Source organism: Phyllobates terribilis, unplaced genomic scaffold (genome assembly GCF_046119375.1).
Source record: "Phyllobates terribilis strain yellow unplaced genomic scaffold, ASM4611937v1 Scaffold_12__6_contigs__length_324123572, whole genome shotgun sequence".
NCBI lineage: Eukaryota > Metazoa > Chordata > Amphibia > Anura > Dendrobatidae > Phyllobates > Phyllobates terribilis.
The window spans coordinates 280,219,404-280,236,185 of record NW_027362772.1 but is presented as its reverse complement, the minus strand read 5'-3'; the positions used below and the strand labels follow the sequence as shown (position 1 = coordinate 280,236,185).

The 16,782-nt window shown below is 39.1% G+C and overlaps 1 protein-coding gene across 1 annotated transcript; it reads left to right on the top strand.

Annotated features, from left to right (window-relative positions):
* Positions 1 to 182: 182 nt before the first annotated feature.
* IL10RA (interleukin 10 receptor subunit alpha) lies at positions 183 to 16,428 on the top strand. Its single transcript, XM_073657060.1, has 7 exons — positions 183 to 457; positions 5,763 to 5,880; positions 7,186 to 7,358; positions 8,385 to 8,554; positions 10,017 to 10,164; positions 11,376 to 11,500; positions 14,004 to 16,428. The coding sequence occupies exons 1-7, from the start codon at positions 379 to 381 to the stop codon at positions 14,715 to 14,717; spliced, it is 1,527 nt and encodes a 508-aa protein (XP_073513161.1). The 5' UTR covers positions 183 to 378; the 3' UTR covers positions 14,718 to 16,428.
* The last annotated feature ends 354 nt before the right edge of the window (positions 16,429 to 16,782 follow it).

Here is a 16,782-nt window from a genome sequence, read left to right as displayed (position 1 = left end):
TTGAAAAAATTGGCCTGGTCACGAAGGCAAAAACAGGCTCTGGTGCGAAGTGGTTAAGTAATGCAGTAACATGAGCTCATCCTCATCATTGTCTTATATACAGAATATCATTAGCTGTCCCCACCAGACACCAGGCGTTGTCATACTGTACGCCCCCCGCACATTGGAGGAAGTCCCTGTACATACATATTGCTTTCGTTTAGAAACCTCATCTTTGTTTCTCAGGAGTCTCTGTAAAATATCCCCTGGTATTTCCTTGCGTGGGACATCGGGACACCTCCTACAAGGCGTGGAGGACAATGAGGAAGTATCAGGGGGCATAAGTGCAGGCTGACTTATAACAACCTAAGACTAAGAGATGAGAGATAGACAGTCCCTATGGCGAAGCTGGGGCTCGCTGCGCTCCGCTGTGTGACAGTACTGCATGCGGCTGTGTGCCTGCTGGCACCCTCCAAAGGTAACTACTTCTCAAGTCTTAATCAGGTTTACTGTTTTTAAGGAATTAAGAACTAGATAGATAGAAAGATAGATAATAGATAGATAATAGATAGATAGATAGATAATAGATAGATAGATAATAGATAGATAGATAATAGATAGATAGATAGATAATAGATAGATAGATAATAGATAGATAAATAATAGATAGATAGATGATAGATAATAGATAGATAGATAGATAATAGATAGATAGATAATAGATAGATGATAGATAATAGATAGATGATAGATAATAGATAGATAGATAGATAATAGATAGATGATAGATAGATAATAGATAGATAGATAGATAATAGATAGATGATAGATAATAGATAGATGATAGATAGATAATAGATAGATAGATAATAGATAGATAATAGATAGATAGATAGATAGATGATAGATAGATGATAGATAATAGATAGATGATAGATAGATAATAGATAGATAGATAGATAATAGATAGATGATAGATAATAGATAGATGATAGATAGATAATAGATAGATAGATGATAGATAGATAATAGATAGATAGATAATAGATAGATAATAGATGATAGATAATAGATAGATAGATGATAGATAATAGATAGATGATAGATAGATAGATAGATGATAGATAGATAATAGATAGATAGATAATAGAGAGATAGATGATAGATAGATGATAGATAGATAATAGATAGATAGATAGATAGATAGATAATAGATAGATAGATGATAGATAATAGATAGATAGATAGATAGATAATAGATAGATAGATAGATGATAGATAATAGATAATAGATAGATAATAGATAGATAATAGATAGATAGATGATAGATAATAGATAGATGATAGATAGATAATAGATAGATAGATAATAGAGAGATAGATGATAGATAATAGATAGATAGATAGATAATAGATAGATGATAGATAATAGATAGATAATAGATAAATAATAGATGATAGATAGATAAATAATAGATAATAGATAGATGGATAGATAATAGATAATAGATAGATAGATAGATGATAGATAATAGATAATAGATAGATAATAGATAGATAATAGATAGATAGATAGATGATAGATAATAGATAGATGATAGATAGATAATAGATAGATAGATAATAGAGAGATAGATGATAGATAATAGATAGATAGATAGATAGATAATAGATAGATGATAGATAATAGATAGATAGATAGATAAATAATAGATGATAGATAGATAAATAATAGATAATAGATAGATGGATAGATAATAGATAATAGATAGATAGATGATAGATAATAGATAATAGATAGATAATAGATAGATAATAGATAGATAGATAGATGATAGATAATAGATAGATGATAGATAGATAATAGATAGATAGATAATAGAGAGATAGATGATAGATAATAGATAGATGATAGATAGATAATAGATAGATAGATAATAGATAGATGATAGATAATAGATAGATAATAGATAGATAATAGATAGATAGATAATAGATAGATGATAGATAATAGATAGATAGATAAATAATAGATGATAGATAGATAAATAATAGATAATAGATAGATGGATAGATAATAGATAGATAGATAGATAGATAGATAGATAGATAGATAGATAGATAGATACAGTAGATAGACCAAAAAAGGAGGGCAGAACTCCAATAGTTAATGTTTGAAATATATCAATATTTATGAGCCAAAATGTTGTATTGTAGTTTATGGGATAATAAAGGGTCCATCTTTTTTTGCAAATAAACCATTTAAGTGTTGCACTTCTTTTTTTCTTCTTTTTTAAACTAGGGTTTTTTGTTAATACTCTGCAGACGTGTACCTGGTAACACACTACTAGATAGATAATAGATAGATGATAGATAAATGGATAATAGATAGATGATAGATAGATAGATAATAGATAATAAATAGATACAGTACAGTCCAAAAGTTTGGACACACCATCTCATTTAAAGATTTTTCTGTATTTTCATGACTCTGAAAATTGTACATTCACACTGAAGGCATCAAAACTATGAATTAACACATGTGGAATTATATACTTAACAAAAAAGTGTGAGACAACTGAAAATATGTCTTATATTCTAGGTTCTTCAAAGTAGCCACCTTTTGCTTTGATGACTGCTTTGCACACTCTTGGCATTCTCTTGATGAGCTTCAAGTGGTAGTCACCGGAAATGGTTTTCACTTCACAGGTGTGCCCTGTATGGTTTAATAAGTGGGATTTCTTGCCTTATAAATGGGGTTGGGACCATCAGTTGTGTCGTGCAGAAGTCTGGGGGATACACAGCTGATAGTCCTACTGAATAGACTGTTAGAATTTGTATTATGGCAAGAAAAAAGCAGCTAAGTAAAGAAAAAATGAGTGGCCATCATTACTTTAAGAAATAAAGGTCAGTCAGTCCGAAAAAATGGGCAAACTTTGAAAGTGTCCCCAAGTGCAGTTGCAAAAACCATCAAGCGCTACAAAGAAACTGGCTCACATGAGGACCGCCCCAGGAAAGGAAGACCAAGAGTCACCTCTGCTTCTGAGGATAAGTTTATCAGAGTCACCAGCCTCAGAAATCGCAGGTTAACAGCAGCTCAGATTAGAGACCAGGTCAATGCCACACAGAGTTCTAGCAGCAGACACATCTCTACAACAACTGTTAAGAGGAGACTTTGTGCAGCAGGCCTTCATGGTAAAATAGCTGCTAGGAAACCACTGCTAAGGACAGGCAACAAGCAGAAGAGACTTGTTTGGGCTAAAGAACACAAGGAATGGACATTAGACCAGTGGAAATCTGTGCTTTGGTCTAATGAGTCCAAATTTGAGATCTTTGGTTCCAAGCACCGTGTCTTTGTGCGACGCAGAAAAGGTGAACGGATGGACTCTACATGCCTGGTTCCCACCGTGAAGCATGGAGGAGGAGGTGTGATGGTGTGGGGGTGCTTTGCTGGTGACACTGTTGGGGATTTATTCAAAATTGAAGGCATACTGAACCAGCATGGCTACCACAGCATCTTGCAGCGGCATGCTATTCCATCCGGTTTGCGTTTAGTTGGACCATCATTTATTTTTCAACAGGACAATGACCCCAAACACACCTCCAGGCTGTGTAAGGGCTATTTGACCAAGAAGGAGAGTGATGGGGTGCTACGCCAGATGACCTGGCCTCCACAGTCACCAGACCTGAACCCAATCGAGATGGTTTGGGGTGAGCTGGACCGCAGAGTGAAGGCAAAAGGGCCAACAAGTGCTAAGCATCTCTGGGAACTCCTTCAAGATTGTTGGAAGACCATTTTCGGTGACTACCTCTTGAAGCTCATCAAGAGAATGCCAAGAGTGTGCAAAGCAGTCATCAAAGCAAAAGGTGGCTACTTTGAAGAACCTAGAATATAAGACATATTTTCAGTTGTTTCACACTTTTTTGTTAAGTATATAATTCCACATGTGTTAATTCATAGTTTTGATGCCTTCAGTGTGAATGTACAATTTTCATAGTCATGAAAATACAGAAAAATCTTTAAATGAGAAGATGTGTCCAAACTTTTGGTCTGTACTGTAGATAGATAATAGATATATAGATATTAGATAGATAGATAATAGATAGACCTTCCTGTAGATTGGATACAACGTAGTCAGTATAATATCTAGAAATAGACATTTTGGACACATGTAGTTTATTGCCTTAATCCGATGGCAGGATGTAATACTGAACTCCATAACCGCAGCTCAGTATCTACCACTCATCTCAATACCCTGATTACATACTGATGGATAGTACAAGAATGGAAATCCCCAGTCAGGATCGATGACGCCGGACCACAGTGTATACTTCCCTAATTCTGCCACAGAACAGGCAGCAGAGGAAAGAGGGTTTGTCCGGTCACAACGTTTACCCATAGGATAAATCATCAGACGGGTGCGGGTCCAGCCCTTCACCTCCACCGATCAGCTGCTATTTGCAAAGCGCAGCTGCATTCGATGTGTAGCAGCCTCTGATGGGTCCTGCAGATCGGCTCCTGTTGCCACAATAGTTCACAATTGGTAATACTCGATAATCAAATCCTTTTTTCCATGACGCCAATAATATATTTAAAAACATTACGTTTCCAGTGTCAGAAAACCACTAGTGATACGTCACGTCTTCATTTCCTTTGTACACACTGATGGTTTCTGTTGCAGCTTCCGCTCTTGTTTGAATCTCTTCATTACAAAGAAAAGACTACAGAGACGTAACATAAAGTTGTGTAATGTCGTCTGACAATGTTCCTGTTGAGATAAAGGACGTAGAAATGACAGAAGGAAAGTTAAAAGAAGCATGTTGGGAGGATTTCACCACTAAAACTTTTGGTATAGGTCCGAGTACAGCAATGATATCTGTCTTGTTGGAATCTGATGTGCCAGCGCTGGGAAAGTAATAGAAGCCACATATGCAAATTAGCCTGGAAGTGCTTTGGGGGCGTGTGTTGATACACTCTGAGCACATTGACACGCCCCCAATGCACTTCCAGGCTGGTTTATATGCAGCTTTGTATTGTTGTACTTGGACGATACCAATACTTCTAGTTTCAGTAGTAAAATCATCCAGACGGGTTCCCTTTAAAGCAGCAAACCAGGCAAAATGAGTACACAGTGTTTTGCTGGTAGATGGCCTGAGGGGTTGTGCTACGACACATTCAAAGTAAGTTTAGGGAATTAACTACAGCATTGAAATTGCATTTAGAAATGGATAGAAATGCAGTAAAATGAGGAACGTAAAAAGACAAAAGTCAGGAATGATTCAAAGTAAATCACTGAAAAATGCAAAATAAAAAACCAACTACAACCCTTGTCAGGCTTCAATGCTCATCACAACCACTGGATTGACAAAAATAGAGACATGTAATAAACCTCTACCGAGTATCGCAAAATCATGTTGTTGTTTTCTTTCTATTCTCATAAGTGTAGTCAAAAGCCAAGGATGCATCTATAAAGCCTGCTGGTAATCTATAGGTGGTGATTGTCCAGTTTTTTACCAACCTTTTTTGGTAATCAAGTGGCAAATCATTTGGATTATTTATTCTTTTGTGCACATCGAATGGAAATGCTATAGATTTTCCGTGTAGAATATACTCCGAGGATTTCATTCGCGGTGAAATGTGCACACTGCAGATGCAGATTTTCTGTGGATTCATTGTGGAAGTGCAGCAAAACCCACATGAAAACTATTGCCACGTTCTGACTGTGTATGATGTATATTCTGATGTCAATCCAATGAAAACTAACACTTTGTTTTCTCCATAGCTGAAATTGTCACATCCCCTACAAATGTCAACTTCCAAAAGGAATTTTTTGCCCACGTTTTAATTTGGGACCATGACAAAACCAATGATGGAATCTTGTATGAAATTCAGTATAGGAGGTAAGAGAATGATAGTACGGACAAATCCTAAACCTCAGGTGAACCATGACACAAGAATGCAAAACAGACTATTCTTCAAGGAAATAATTTCATCGCCTTGTGCACCATTGATATGGAAAAAATGATTTTTCTACATGTTTGTCATTACATTTAGCTATAAATGTTGCAATAATTATCATGCCACAATGTTCTTTTCATTCATTTTCAGACTCAGTCCCATTAATGTACTCTAGATGTGAGGACTCTGTGATTAGGATGTTGCAATCTTCACTAGCTCTCGTGTATCAGCATAGCTTCATTTCTGTACTGATGTCTTCCCTATTTACATCTTGACTGAGCTGCCCTCCCTAACTACTTAAATACTTTCTCCCCTCTCTCCTCTATGATCTGCAGCCGGTTCCTCCCATTAATATATGCTAGATGTGAGGACTCTGTGTTTAGGATGTTGTAGTCTTCACTAGCTCTCGTATATCAGCACATCTTCATTTTTGTACTGATTTCTTCCCTATTTACATCCTGACTGAGCTTCCCTCCCTAACTACTTAAATGCTTTCTCCCCTCTCTCCTCTCTGATCTGCAGCCAGTTCCTCCCATTAATATATGCCTGATTTGAGGACTCTGTGTTTAGGATGTTGCAGTCTTCACTAGCTCTCGTATATCAGCACATCTTCATTTTTGTACTGATTTCTTCCCTATTTACATCCTGACTGAGCTGCCCTCCCTAACTACTTAAATGCTTTCTCCCTTCTCTCCTCTCTGATCTGCAGCCAGTTCCCCATTGTTGCATCTATCAAAGGAGGAGCAGAACTTGGATGATTTTCTGTTATAATTTGCAGACAAGCTAACTAGGTAGTAGCTAAATGGCACCAAAGTCAATTCCATAAACTAGACTTTAAGGGTCAGCTTAAACTCCACACGTATACCCTGCCACTTGACTTTGGTGGAAAGTTTCAGGGACATAACTGTAGTGGGTGCAGGGGTTGCAGTCATATCTGGGATCCTGGAGATTAAGGAGTCCAAAAGGTTTTTTTGGCCCATATGTGGAGACCAATACTAGTAAGGTCCCATGATATTTGTGGGCCCTTTTGGAGATTTTGCATAGGGGACAACAAACTCAAAGTTACATCACTGCAGAGCGTTATACATGTGCTCATTTCCTCTTTACTGAAATGAATAGAAGTTACACGAGGACAACTGAGAAAGTCTAACGATCAGCCAATTGGCGTAGACTTTGTATTTTGTTTCATTGTTATAGCTTTTGTGTACTGTGGTCAATTTTATTTAATTAATATTTTTTTTTTCCAGTTATGGCTCCAACTGGACCTCTGTGCCTCATTGCCACTTTATTAGCCACCAATACTGTGATCTGACAGCGGAGACCTTGCCCAAGAGCTTGGGATATTTTGGAAGGGTCAGGAGTCTTCTTGGAAACCAGACATCAAAGTGGTCTCGATCAACACGATACAAGTTCACTGAAGGTAACTGATTCTATCCGGAGAGGGTACTGTGGTGTTTTCATGCTGTATAAGTCTTGGATACTTAGGGACCTGTGTAAGGAAGAACTTTGGAGATAAAGGGGTTTGTTTAAGTATTAGTAGCCTTCAAAATGCATTTTCTTGCAGACTTGAAACAAACTTTCCATAAATCAATAGTACAAGTGAATATAAGAAACTTTGTATTATATCTTATCAGAAAGATCTGCTTCTTTATACACTTATGAGTCACTTTTTCTTCTCCTCCCCTCCCCCAGCCTCCTAAACTCATCATGAGCTAAAATCCAAACTGCACAATGATGGATAAGATTACAGATGCCTATTGAAATGTACAGAGAAGATAGGAGGAGGAGCATAGTTTGAGAACTGGCAGATAGAGAAACAGATAGATTGTGATGCTGCTTTCTAGTAAGTGTTTTATCTCACCCCAGTGCTGGATTCACAGCTACACTGCTCAGTACTGCTGTATAATGTCCTCCATGCTGCTGTTGCTTCTGAAGATGTGCTACATAGAGACAGGAGAGCTGGAATCCCTCATGTCTGTGTGTTGTGTATAGGTGATAAGTGCTTCCACATGAATAAAAAGTGAGATAATCACCCCCCCCCAATTTTTTTTAAATAAAAATAAAATTTATGAAAAACACAAAGTGTTTCTCTTGTATCCAGCCTTCCTCAGGTGTCTCAGGGAGATATCATAGCAGCTACTCTCCACCCACTAGCTCAGAGACAACTGAAAGTTAGAGATTGAGCCTGCAGTGGAGAAAACTGGTGAAAATGCAAGATACAAGTCATACTGTGACCAGAAATAGTGTTATTCCTCATGTACAAACACATTCTCCCCAAGGTAGGAGGTGCTAGGCGGTTTAAGTACAGCAAAAAAATATTTGGTGCACATTAATGACCGCTGGTTTAGTTGCAAAACCACGTGTTCTTTACCATCAAAAGTCTATTTTTGAGGATCGATAGTATATAACGAGATTAATAAGCAATTATCCTCTGATTTTCACACAGTGAACCTTCCTCCGCCATCAGTAGCTCTTGCTGTGAATGGCTCCTCACTACATGTTGAGCTCACTTTACCCAGAGTCACAAAGGACAACATTACTCGTGACTACAAGGATGTGTTCCCGTTTTACCGCGTCTATAAAGTACAAGTCCGCCGAACCAAAGATAATCACACGGTAAGTGCTAAAACACATGCAAGTTCAAAGTTTCTTAGAGATTGCTGCATTAATGATATTTCAAGGAAATTATTTAAATTAAAGGATAAAATTGGATTATGCTGCATAACTAAAACCCTGATCGGATACAACCAATGAAAAAATAATGGTGCAAATGTGGTTTTTTTAACTAAAGCTAAGATATTTGCATAAAAGATACCACATTGTGAAAGTGGAAGCAAACACAGCAAATGATTCGGATGAGGAGGGTAGCGGCAATTAAGTCAGTACATTGACGTACAGTATAGTGACTTTTGAGAGTCCCCTTTTCCTTTACTACTGCCACAGGAAGGGTTCGCTATTGGAAGCATTTCCTGCCCTCTGCACCCTCTGCCATGCCACCTTTCTAGTGTATCAGCTTGTTCTCAATGGTTCCTGGAAAATCAGTACAGTTTGAAGATACGAACATGAATGCAAGCATCAGCACCAATGACCTCCACCACCACCTTCCTTTACACATGCCTTCTTGTGTCTGATAAATCTCTAATTTCATGCATTTTAATATTTTTGGGCACGATACATCTTGAGCTGAGTTGCTCGAGATGACCAGCTTTGAAAAAAAAATACTTGAATTAGTGGTACTCTGCTGGGAGATATTTATATTATATGTGTCTCTGTGTTGCCATGCTGTCGTTGTGATGTAGGACCCTTGAATGGGTTATCCCATTACAATTATTTATTAAATGCATTGGGGTCTGACCACTTGGACCCCAATAAGGATGAGGATAGGGTCCTTTGTGTCTGTGAATGGTGTGCAGTAGTGAGCAATTCATGTTTTGCTCCATTCACTTATTTGGGTTTATTTAAGTGGTAGAGAAAATGTGCAACCATTAGAGATAAGCAAATCTCTTATCCGGCGGTTACACTCGAATTGTTCAGCAAATTGAAAGTGCCCCAATTGCCGCAAAAAGATGTTTCCTATGCTCCAAGGTCTCTCTGGACCCCAAAGCAGAATATATGTCACCTTCCCGTAAGCATCATTGACTGATATTTGTTGGAAGTCACATCTTTTACTCTTCCGTAATCGGTTCCTTGCTCATGGATTCCTTCCACATAGTACTGTAGTTGTCACTGTCGTCACCTTTTAGTGTCTAGACGAAAACGGCAGGTTCGTTTGGTCTTTAGCCAAGAACATTGTATCACCTTGCTGCAGGCAGGAACAAGACTAATGTAACCAAGCTCTACTCCATAGTTGAGTACAAAGTTTTGTTCTCAGGTTCAGCATTCACTAACAGGAAGTCTGCTATGATATAAGCCTCCCACGATCTTCTCAAATATTTTCACACCCTGAAAAGTTCTTGCAAAACCATTGAAAACTGTAGACTCAAATATTTACAATTGGATCAAAACTTCTATTAGTTGCAGAGTTCTATTCACTTACGTTCCAGTGTGGTTCCAGCTTTTTAACTTTTGCTCTTATTAGTTTCAGCACCTGGAGAACGAAGAAAGTTTCAGTATCAGCGACCTTGCCGGGTCGAATGAGTATTGCTTGAGTGTCCAACCAGCAATCGCATCACGTATGAACCTTGGAGAAGCATCTTTAGAGATATGCATTTATCTCCCGGAACAAGGTAAGACAGAGGTTGGGTTATTTATCAATGCAGTTATTCCATACTTGCCAACTGTCATGCTAGGTATGGGAAGAACCCAGCGTACGACGACGGGAAAAGGGGGGAAGCCCAGCAACTAGGGAAAGGGAAGTGGAGATCCCCAGGCAGATCTCACAATACCCTGACTCCCCTATCATTCTTAAATAGGTTCCGCACCTATCGCAGAGCAGGATACCTTAGCCCTGGCTGACCCTAGAGCTACGCCCTAGGTAGGGAGGTGGACTAGCTCTAGCTTTGAGAAGATACTAGATAGATCATGACTACAATCCACAAAGGAACTCCAAGGAGAATCTAGCCGACTGCCAGAACTCCAGACCTGAACAGAGGATTATCACCAGCAACTCTCTGGAGAAACTGAGTTTATTTAAAGATTCAGGAATGGTGTGTTAATTAGCAGCAGAAGGTGGAGATCACCGCTGGGTCCTAGAAAGGGAGGGATGATGAAAGGATCAAGAAGGTGTCTGCAAGGCCAAGCGCAGCGACCTTCTACAGCCGGATCCAGAATGACTGTCTGTCAAACCTGACACTCCCGTGACACCAACACTTCCGGAAAGTCCAGGAGGCTCCAGGAATAAAAAAAGACCTCCTGGACTCTCTAGTCTATTCTGAAAAAATATTCCTGAAATCTCATAGAAACAAGCACTTGTGGATTAGGAGGGTAGGAAATGGGTAAGAAGGGGTGTGTTCTCTCATTAAGGGGGCATGGTGGTTGTGGCCAAAAAGAGTTTCCAAGAGGTTTTTCTGCATGATGCTCCAGGGGGCTTGGGTTTCAGTGATAGAGTTGGGGGGTGACGTGTGAGGAATGGAGGGGGCAGAGAAGGGACATGGAGAGGGAGAAGCAATTAGTAAAAATATTCAACACAGCAGGTTGCGCTCTGCAAACCCTTATATACCAGAACACCGTGAGCAAAAAGTTTAATTAGTTTTCAGGAATTATAATATACTGTAAAAATTAACTTTTATAATAACATAAATACTTATTATTTTTACTTTTTATTCTTGGCATAGCCTAAAAAAATGTTTGCAAATTTTGGTAGATACATGTATGAAGCTTCATACAGAAGAAGTAATCTTTTAGAATTGCAGGGATGATAGTTGCTTGCAAGATCTGGTATGCCTATGATTTCCTGACTGCTACTGACTGACGTCCTACTCTTCCCGTGTCTTTATAGGGGTGGCGAGCACTACTCTGCTGGTGCTGGCGGCCTGCATCCTGAGCTTTTTGGTCCTGTTGATCTGTGTCAATTTCTTCGTCTGTTTGTACGTCCGTGGAGTTGTGAAGACCCCTAAAACATTGGTGAGTTGATGGGTGATAATGCTTCTCATATATACACTTTTAATCCAAAATATAGAACAAAAACATGCGCCGGATAACCCATTATTCAAAATATTGGAGAAAAGAGTCTAAAATGCCAAGTCCATTGACCCTGTAGGGATATAATGACCCAGCTGCCAGAATGAGCTCATAATGGATTCATTGGTAATTTATTCTATAGACTGCTATGTCCTGCGATCCATAGAGGCTGCAGAAGCCAAATAATCCAAAATGTTTAATGAGACCTCACTAACATGGCTTATGTCTGGGACATTATGTACAATTTTGCATGTTTTTTAGTAGCTGTTTCTAATACTTAAGAGGGCCTTTGACATGAAATATTGAACTGCAGATCATTGGCGTGTGGATAAATATCTCATGTGTATGAGTAGCTTAAAACCAGAATAAAGTCAATGAATCTTAAGTTGGATCATTCATATGAAAAATCGGACCATCAAAAATCTAGCTAGAAGTCAATAGTCTGTCATCAGGTATACAGTATTCTCCAAGTGATGGTCAGCCATAATTGTCAATTTGGCCCATTTTTGCCAACCTTTATCCTAGGGTACTGACAGCTTGGTGGTCAATAAAAACGACACCAGCTCGTGTTCCCCAGGGTTTATAGCTGAGCCACAATGATAATTCTGTATACAGTCGTGGCCAAAAGTATTGAGAATGAGACAAATAGTAATTTTTCCCAAGTTTACTGCTTCATTTTTTGTAATGGCAATTTGCATATACTCCTGTCAAAGAGTGATCAGCTTAACAGCAATTACTGTACTTGCAAAGTCAATATTTACCCAGAAAATGAACTTTAACCCCCAAAACACATTTCAACATCATTGCAGTCCTGCCTTAATAGGAGCAGCTAACATCGTTTTAGTGATTGATCCATTAACACAGGTGTGGGTGTTGATGAGGACAGGGCTGGCGATCAATCAGTCATGATTAAGTAAGAATGACATCACTGGACACTTTAAAAGGAGGCTGGTTCTTGGTATCATTGTTTCTCTTCAGTTAACCATGGTTATCTCTAAAGAAACACGTGCAGCCATCATTGCACTGCACAAAAATGGCCTAACAGGGAAGAGTATCGCAGCTACAAAGATTGCACCTCAGTCAACAATCTATCGCATCATCAAGAACTTCAAGGAGAGAGCTTCCATTGTTGTCAAAAAGGCTCCAGGGCGCCCAAGAAAGACCAGCAAGCGCCAGGACCGTATCTTAAAACTGTTTCAGCTGCGGGATCGGACTACCAGCAGTGCCAAGCTTGCTCAGGAATGGCAGCAGGCTGGTGTGAGTGCTTCTGCACGCACTGTGAGGCGGAGACTTTTTGAGCAAGGGCAGGTTTCAAGGAGGGCAGCAAAGAAGCCACTTCTCTCCAGAAAAAAACATCAGGGACCGACTTATATTTTGCAGAAGGTACAGGGAGTGGACTGCTGAGGACTGGGGCAAAGTCATTTTCTCTGATGAGTCCCCTTTTCGATTGTTTGGGACATCTGGAAAACAGCTTATTCGGAGAAGAAGAGGTGAGCGCTACCACCAGTCTTGTCTCATGCCAACTGTAAAGCATCCTGAAACCATTCATGTGTTTGGTTGCTTCTCAGCCAAGGGAATCGGCTCACTCACAGTCTTGCCTAAAAACACAGCCATGAATAAAGAATGGTACCAGAATGTCCTCCAAGAGAAACTTCTCCCAACCGTCCAAGAGCAGTTTGGCGCCCAACAATGCCTTTTCCAGCATGATGGAGCACCTTGCCATAAAGCAAAGGTGATAACTAAATGGCTCATGGAACAAAACATAGAGATTTTGGGTCCATGGCCTGGAAACTCCCCAGATCTTAATCCCATTGAGAACTTGTGGTCAATCATCAAGAGACGGGTGGACAAACAAAAACCAACAAATTCTGGCAAAATGCAAGCATTGATTATGCAAGAATGGACTGCTATCGGTCAGGATTTGGTCCAAAAGTTGATTGAGAGCATGCCAGGGAGAATTACAGAGGTCTTGAAGAAGAAGGGGCAACACTGCAAATATTGGCTTGCTGCATTAACTCATTCTAACTGTCAATATAACCTATTGGTACTCATAATATGATTGCAATTATATTTCTGTATGTGATATAAACATCAGACAAACACTAATAAAAACCAGAGGCCAGCAGATCATGTGAAAATATAATTTTGGTGTCATTCTCAAAACTTTTGGCCATGACTGTACTTTAGATCCACTCACTTATAGAGAAGGTTCACATTACTGTGTAGCCCAGCCAGCTGGAATTGTGGGCATACATTATGCACTTAGTGCAGGTCACAAGAGCCGTAATTGGGCTTGAATTTTGTCAAAATACAGATGCAAACATACGACTGCAATATGGTCATGTGAAATATTCCTTATGTGACTCTGCACCTTTATATTAGGCATAGCATATAGTACCTGCACATTCATCCCTAAAATAATGTAATGTATTCTCTCTCGCTGCAGAAGTCTCTCATTCAAAGAAGTTGGTCTTGGATGGATAAACCTCCTTCTCCCGTTATTGAAATGGCGCTCTGCTGGGAGACCGGCCTGAAAGATCATCTGATGGCGAAGCCACGAGACTCTCCCATGCGCAGCAGTGCAGACAGTGGGTTTGGAAGCCAGCTGTTCATACACGTGTTAAAACCTTCTCCAGCGTCCTTGGAGAACTCTTCCGATGAAGTGCAAGAGCCAAGGGCAAATTCTGACGGTATAGAACTTCCCGTGCAAGAAGGAATCCCTGATAAGTGTCTCCAAGAAGAAGACAGTGGTATCAGCCTATCAACAGGTTCCCCAATCCTCAAGCGTACAAGCAGCCATATCGATTCTCCCTATAGAGGAAATCCCCAGAGTTGTGTTGAAGAAATGAAGGTTAATGTAACCCTGGGATACCTGAAACAATTAGAACAAGAGAAGAAACCAGATGCCTTTGAAGGTCAGAAACTGGAGGACACATGGCAGCCACAAATGAAAGACTACCTTTCTCAAAGGTCAGATGATCTATACAAGGAGATAACAGACTCTGACATATTCCAAGAGACATGGATTCCAGTTCCAGAATCGTTGCAAACTCCTATACCCCTTACAGTAGTTTTCAGCCCTTTCAGTCGAGTACTGTGGGAGATAGGTGTTAGCGCTCCATCCCTCGGAGATGTAGAACTTTTAGACACTAGATCCTGAATTTATAAAGGGAGATATATTGGTGCTGTATGTAATGAGCATGTTTACCAGGCCAATGAAGTAGAAAGCATCTGTAAACATTACTGAAGACGCTAAACTCTAGGGAACTAAGGAAAGACTAAAGGTAAAGGAAAAAGTGGAGGTGCCAGAAAAGTGAAGATGTGCCAGGAAAGAGTAAAGGTGCCAGGAAAGAGTAGAAAGAGTAGAAGAGCCAGGAAAGAGTAGAGGTTACAGGAAAGACTTCAGCTGCCAGGAAAGAGTACAGGTGCCAGAAAAGAGTGCAGGTTCCAGAAAAGAGTGCAGGTGTTAGAAAATAGTACAGGTGCCAGAAAAGAGTGCAGGTGCCAGAAAATAGTATAGGTGCCAGAAAAGAGTGCAGGTGCCAGAAAATAGTACAGGTGCCAGAAAAGAGTGCAGGATAGGTGCCAGAAAAGAGTGCAGGTGCCAGAAAATAGTACAGGTGCTAGAAAGATCTAACCTCATAACATAATAGCATGAACTGTTTCCATACCTGTCAACACTCCCAAAATTGTCCAGGAGGCTCACAGAAAAAGAAAGACCTCCTGGACTCCTGTAAGTATTCGCAGACCTTGAGGAACCTCCTTGAAACCTTCAAGAAAGTAGCACTTCATTTCAGGGATGGGAAATGACCACAAAGGGGTGTGATTTTAAAAAATGGCATTGATATGCCCAAAAATTCCTCAAATTGCCTATAACTACTAAATAAAAAACTGACCTGGAAACTATCTTTACAAAGTTGATGTAGCTTTGTTTCTAATGGCACTAAGATATTTTTTGGTAATAAATCTAAATATTAACCTTTTCTATTGAGATGGATAATAACATGTCATCAGTGTTACATTTACTTTAAGGGACTGTATCTTAGCTTTTTGATGCAGTATACAAAACTGACGCGCTGTTATTAGTATGAGCCACACGTGAGTTGATAAAATAGATAATGTGAAAGAATATTAGTCTGTGTTTGCACTTTGATATATTAAACAAAACATGTAATGTTGAAAAATGAAGTCCAATCTACCGACGCCATGGTTTAGAGCTAAATAAACTGATATAGAATTTTGTGGGAAAAGAGTCAGTAAAGCTTGTAATATTTTATGTAATCATTCTAGGCTTAGGAGTCCAGTAGGCGGTCCTACACAATGACTGCCCACTGGACTCCTAAGCCTAGAATGATCAGAGGATTTTATCATTAATTAATAGTTCTACAGAATCTTTTCCTTCAAAATTATATATCAATCCGTTCAGCTCATTTTGCTCTACAACATGGTGGCGGCAAGATGGCCATTATTTTCAAAGTGGAGGGTTTGGTTTAATTACTGCCGATGACTTGTCACCTTGCGTTTGAGCTGATCATAACTTTTTGCATTTTTGCTGAAAACATTTTAACACAGGCAAACCTAAGTATTAACATGTCTCCTAATCTTCAACCACACAACTATTAAGTTTTTATTGACTCATACCCCGGGTGACACAAACTGATCCATGCCTACAGCACAACTGATATTTATTATGGGGTGTGGTCGGTCCCCGATGTTCTGGTACTGTGTGTCTTCATAGATGGTTACACCTGTTGGTCACACTGACATTTCACTTTACTCAATCAGTATGCACACTAGTAAAGTATATATATATATTTATTTGTACATATTGTTAAAAATGCTTCATTGTTGTCGTGTTTACATCGGAACATATTATTACTTTGCTTTTATATTCATTTTTTTTATTAATAAATTATAGAAAAAAAATCTTTGCCAATGACTTTTTGATGGAATAAAATCGCAACATTAATTTTTAATGCATTCACTAAAGTTTGACTAAGGATAGCCATGGCTGAAATATTACTAGCAAGTAACATCAATTGGCGATCGGTGGTTGCTACCAATTTCTAAAATGATTTGAAACCGGGCTTGGAAATTGGTGCATCATTTATCCTCTTGATGGCTCCATTCAGCTTTTGTTGATCCATATTAATAAATGGTTGACCAAGAAAAAGTCTAAAAGCTTTAGTGTCGCAGCCCTTTAAGTCTAGTGATCGGTGGCGCTC